Source organism: Somniosus microcephalus, chromosome 24, assembly GCF_052327205.1.
Source record: "Somniosus microcephalus isolate GS21.2 chromosome 24, FLI_Smic_1.0, whole genome shotgun sequence".
Lineage (NCBI taxonomy): Eukaryota > Metazoa > Chordata > Chondrichthyes > Squaliformes > Somniosidae > Somniosus > Somniosus microcephalus.
Window position 1 is genome coordinate 36614977 of NC_141010.1, and position 6057 is coordinate 36621033.

Below are 6057 nucleotides of genomic sequence, written 5' to 3' on the forward strand. Positions count from 1 at the left end.
CGTCGCCTCGGCTCCAACCTCAAAAACGTGATAAAGCACCAGATTATTTCCATTTCCTACTCGTTGTGGCCTTTTGGAAAGAGGCTGTCAATTTTATCCCAGTTTAGAATTCGGGGGCAGATGGGCGCTGAGAATCGACAGAAGTGGCTTGAGGCTGCTCAAATTCAATTCATAAAGGAGTCTTCTAACCAGCAGGGAAAGGAACCGTTTCATCCTTGCAGTCAGGAAAGAGAGCAATAAGTGTCCCTTGTACTTAACAATGCATGATGATCATTTAAAAAAAAAAAATCGTTTATGGGATGTGGGCGTCGCTGGCCAGGCCGGCATTTATTGCCCACCTCTAATTGCCCTTGAGAAGGTGGTGGTGAGCCGCCGCCTTGAACTGCTGCAGTCCTTGTGGTGAAGGTACACCCACAGTGCTGCTCGGGAGGGAGTTCCAGGATTTTGACCCAGCGACGATGAAGGATCGATGATATACTTCTAAGTCAAGATGGATTGTGACTTGGAGGTGATGGTGTTCCCATGCATCTGCTGCGCCTGTCATTCTAGGTGGAAGAGGTCGCGGTTTTGGGAGGTGTTGCTGAAGAAGCTTTGGTGAGTTGCTGCAGTGCATCTTGTCGATGGTACACACTGCAGCCACGGTACGCCGGTGGTGGAGGGAGTGAATGTTTAAGGTGGTGGATGGGGTGCCAATCAAGCGGACTTGAGTGTTGTTGGAGCTGCACTCATCCAGGCAAGTGGAGAGTATTCCATCACACTCCTTACTTGTGCCTTGTAGATTGTAGAAAGGCTTTGGGGAGTCAGGAGGTGAGACACTCGCCGCAGAATACCTAGCCTCTGACCTGCTCTTGTTGCCACAGTATTCATATGGCTATATATATATATTCATATTGGAGCCATTCTCTGTTCATTGAGCACTGTGAAATTGGAAGATGACTTAGAAGTGCTGGATACCTAATCTTGTCTTTTTCAGGTCAGCGGTGAAGTGGAGGGAGCTTGTTACTACAACATGCTGCCCTCCTGTTGGTGTTTTTTAACTTCTCTGTGCTCCCATGGCATCCCATGTTATAGTGCTTTTTTGTCTTGTGAATTATCTTCTGCTTGTTCCTTTGGCTAACCCTGCTGATCATTATCAGTTCCAGGTTTTAATCACCACCAGTCGCCTGGCCACCTAACCAGCCCCAGTCTCTATGCTCCGCAAGTCCCAATGCCAGCTGGACAACCACCTCCACCTCAGGTGCTGCCCCCTCCCTTTTTCACACCGGGAATGATGAACTATGGAAACCCCAGTTATCCATACACAACTGGGGGCCTCCCACCTCATATTTATCCAACCACTCAGGTGAGAACACCTGCAGGAAATGGTTAGTATGCAAGAGTTTATAGATCAGAACATGTGATCCTTCGATTATCAATGTGGGAAGTTTTACCGTAAGAGCAGAAACCTGAATACATCCTTGGAGCTAATCCAACCGATTTTTTTTTTTTTTTTTTTTTTTTAAACCAACATTTTTTGCTGCTTTTACTGTTCGGCATTGGCAACTTCAGTGCAAACATCAGTATTTTCAAGGGAATGGAGAGCAAATCAGACTGTGGAGCATAAGCAAATTTCACTCCACAATACATTAATGACTGCCCATCAAAAAAAAATCAATGGATTTAAACCATTTTGGGGCATCCTGTAAAAATGTAAATGTTTTGTTTTTCTTTATTAGTGTTATAATTCTTCAGAAAATACATTTACACCCTCAACAATTGTAAAAATTAGGCCGCCAAACCTTTCTTGCCTTTTGCACACAACTCCGTGTGTGCGCAACGGTAAGATAATTGGCACCAATTCATCATACCAGCCAAGTTGTCTTTTGCTGTATATATTTACTGCCCGCATTAAACCAGTTCTAATTTTGCGACTCTTATTGCACATTGTAAGCTGCTATTCTGCATTATTTCACCCACCACAAACAAAGTGATACTCCAATGAGGAAAGCAGCTTCTTGAAAAGTAGAAAGGTATTTTATGTTTCATGTTGCACATCCTGTTTGTCATTGGCAATAAGAAATTTGTGAAGTATTAACGGCTTGTTGTGTGTGGTCAGGCCCAGCCTCAGGTCTTTGGTGGAGTCACGTACTACAACACTGTACAGCAGCAGGTCCTGCCAAAACCATCACCTCCACGGAGACAATCGCAGCCTGTTACTGTTAAACCGCCGCCACCCGAGGTACTTGATACATCCGTCATCTGGTTTCCATGCAGCTTAGGTACAACACCATCTGAAGCTGCAAAATACCATGTTGATATGAAGATAACTTGTATAAATCTGTGTATCCTCACCAATCTCTAATAATATCCTATGCCTTTTTAAGTTTATCTCTCTCTCTTCTCTCTCCCCACTTAGAATATTTCCTTTTAAGTGCTCTTCAGCATTCCCCCCCCAAAAAAAATTCACTGTCACTCTTCATTCTGTTCTCTTCGCTGTGCCCTCCCAAGCTGCCTGTACTGTTCTTAAACTAGGTGATTAGTTTCTTCTCTCTCTCTCTCTTTCTCTCTTTCCCCCCCCCCCCCATCTCTTTCCCTCCTCCATCTCTTTCTCCCTCTTCCACTTTTTTAATGATAGAGATCTATAAATTATGTATACAAATGATTTTGTGTGTGTTTTTTTTTTAAAAAGATGTTCTGTACTGGGAGTTCAAAATAGGAATATCATTTAAAGCAAACCGACATCAAGGGCTTCCTAGTGACTCTGTGCCAATTATCTGGTATGGTACTGAGATATACAGTCTAGTTGTCCTTTGATACCAACCAGTGAGGACGCCGTGATTTGTTTCTCTAGAATAGGGAATGGGGAAAGTTGGCCAGACTCTCCTGTGTGTGCGCATGGACATCAAGCTTTTCTGTGATGCCCTCACAGCGAAATAGCTTGCTGACACTCACTTTCTGGGTGCAGAGACCCGACTTATACCAACCATGATGATCCTGGGTCAAAAATGGCAGATTCTTTAAAAAAAAAAAAATACAATAATGTTTGAGTAAAGTATCAATAAATCAGTTTATTTCTGAATGTTGAATTGTCCTGGTACAATCAGCAGTGGTGTGGTAACTGGTGCACTTACCTTGGTGTATGCCCTTCTCATGGGCTTTACACACGTAAACTGCTTTTGGTGTCAGTAGTGAATCGGGCTATCAGCACAAGTACCTGTCATGCTGCTGTACTGAGCAAGATAGCATGGGCATGTTTGTGTAGTGCTTTTAATAAATGTTTACAAAGCGAGAGTTACCACAGTGAGAATGATATTGCTGAATATTGCTTAAAAAAACAACCATGATGGCAGACAAATTAATCTGTTGCCAGATGTTTGCTAATGCCACTTTGTAACCATTTGTCAAATTTTGTGCAAAAGTGGCCAACATGTACTTGCTCTCCTCCGTCCCCCACCATTCCCTTCATGTGACAAAGAGCCTGGTCTACATTTGCCATGAGTCCCGATGACCCAAGAGCACTGGGTGGGAAATTGGATATCAAACACGTGTCACGTAAGCTATCCCGAAGGTGTCGACAGTTAATGGAGTAGTCCCACAGACGTCTGAAGCTCTCTGGTAACTCACCGAAGTAGCCATTCTTAAAGTGTGAGCCTTAGCAGTGAATTTCTACGTAGAGGGCAACACAGCCAAGTCCAATCAAATCCTCGTCTGAAATACACATGTACAGTTTTCAGTAATGGTCACTGGATCGTGATCAGGAGTCGAAGCCCAGGATGATTTTTCTTCTCCCGAGCGCAAGGACCTTGAGGCTAGTTGTACTGCCCCAGAATGCGCATGTTAAATGTAATCAAATGACTTTCATTAAAATTGGGGGGAAAAATACAACTGTGGCATTTAAAAAAAATTTTTAAGACACTTGTTGTTCCAGTTTGTTGTGTTCTGAAGTTTTCCAATTTTTTTTCAGGACAGCCGAAATGAAAAGCTGAAAGAAAGGTCCGAAGCTTAGCAACACGAGAAGTCTATCGATGAATTTAAACCGAAAAGAATACATGGAGAAGTGGACAAAACTTGACTGATAATCAGAGTCCTCTGTTTATGGTGTTGGACGTCCTGCAGACTTGACAGTGTTATGTTGCTAATGTTCACAGCCGTCATTTAATTCTGGCTGCAGGACTTGTCAGGCAGTCTTTGACAAAGCACGGCAATGAGCACAATTGACACCTCGGGGGGGCTTGTCTTGCACCTGTTCATATGTTTTGGTTCTTGAGCAGCTTTCCGTTACTGTGAATGGTAATGTTGCAGTAAACCAAGGTCTGATTTTAAATTTGAGTCCCATGTGATCAAGTGCAACTTGGTAATTCCAAAAAAGTACAGCAATAATCTCCCAACCACTGAACCTTGATGTTGATTGATTTGTAGGCTAGTCTGCTCTGGCTTTATCTTTCTGTACCTTCTAGTACACATTTATCAATATATGATTCAAAAACTTCTTAAGATACTTCATTTGCCCAGTGTATGGTCATATACCTAATATGGAGAGGCAGTTAACTGATTGTCTTTTACAGGGAGAGGAGCGACGTAGCCAGATACAGTGTATGTACAGTTTAGGTTTAAGCCTGGCTTTTACCTGCAGGAGCAACTTAGAGCATTAGTTCAGAAACCTATTTCTCTGTTGCTTTACTTAATTTTGTTCTTTTTTAAAAAAGATTCCTCCTCAACACCTTCCCTTTCCCCCCCCCCCCCCCCCCCCAAAAGTCAGGTGCCATGGCTGTACTGCCATATTATACACCTTGCCACATGTGTACTATAGTAGATGGTTTTTTTTTTTAACCTGTTGCCTCCATTGAAATGAATTTTTCTTTTATGTTGTTGTATTAACTTTTGAAAGAAAAAATATTTTCTCATGCAAAAAAAAAAAATGAGCAAGTGCGAGCCGGTGAAGTGCAGTTGGCTCGTGCTATTTCAATTCGGATTGTGTTTCAGTTTCTTAATACCATCTGTCACCACCGAGGGATGGATGACTCAATGACTTTTATCCCAATTGTAATTACAAAACCAACCTGAAATCTTGATCTGTTCTATAAATAATACATTGTGTATTCACTGTACAGGATAGAGCTGACCTGACCATGTGAATACATCTCCGTGCGTCGACTCATCTATATGGTCGCATTCATGCTGTATAAGAGCACTTTACTTGGGTATATCCTTGACTTGTTGGTTTGAGGCAATGTGACCATTGATGCAGTGAATAGAAATGTGAGCAGAGTAACATTGCAGAGGAAGGCAAGGCAGTTCCAGGTGTTGAAAGCTCCGTTGACCAATGATCTTTCAACCTACTTTTTAGGTCAAGACTGTGAAAATTATTGGTGAAAGTTTAATGAACGATTGGGGATTATGAGTAGTGAATTGTAGTGTTACATTATCCATTCTGCCACGGGAGCTTGCTAGCATTTATATGGCATTACTTACCAGGAGGCTCTAGTGGCTAAAATAGGTATTGTATCACTGCATTTACCAGGCCACAGGCCTGTATGTTTCTTTGTTGTTTACAGACCTGAATATTGACGCTGTTAACCTGGATTAATGTGTCCGCTACCCCGGGGTCTGTCTAGCCTGTACCTGTTAGGCCGCTTTAGACAGATTGTTTATATGTTGAATGCTGACTAATAAGTGTGTAATTATTCCTTTGTAACAGACATTTTTCTAGTTTAAAAGAAATATGTCAAGTATTGCAGAGTGTAAACACTTTTCTAAATGTTACATTTAAATGTAATAAAATTTTTTTTTTCATTTTTTGCCTTAAAAAAAGATTGAAATGTATTTGTCAATTCCACATATCAGTTGTGTGACTAATCTAGACCCCAGAACACTGTGATGGCTAGTTTTTAATCTTCTTAGAAATGGAGATTTGTAATCAATATTTTTGTTGCCATTTGGTGGACACAGTTTAATAAAGTGTGGAAAAAAATAAAAGTTCTTACACTGAAGCTTGTTTTACCAAAGTGAAAGTCCAGCCTTTCAGATTTCTCAGGTCAGTTCTGTGCTTGTAGTTCTTTTCCAGCTAGTTTCCTTTAA

General features: G+C 41.6%; 1 protein-coding gene across 4 annotated transcripts in view; it reads left to right on the forward strand.

The window, feature by feature from the left end:
- casc3 (casc3 exon junction complex subunit) overlaps positions 1-5955 on the forward strand; it is a 30728-nt gene extending 24773 nt beyond the window's left edge. For 3 of the 4 annotated variants that reach the window (XM_085966518.1, XM_085966517.1, XM_085966520.1), the window contains 3 exons: positions 1137-1342; positions 2096-2258; positions 3944-5955. In XM_085966518.1, the coding sequence (XP_085822644.1) occupies positions 1137-1342; positions 2096-2258; positions 3944-3957 (383 nt within the window). In that variant the 3' untranslated portion in view covers positions 3958-5955. The remainder of the gene's footprint in view (positions 1-1136; positions 1343-2095; positions 2259-3943) is intronic. The other variant, XM_085966519.1, reaches the window with a different exon arrangement.
- The last annotated feature ends 102 nt before the right edge of the window (positions 5956-6057 follow it).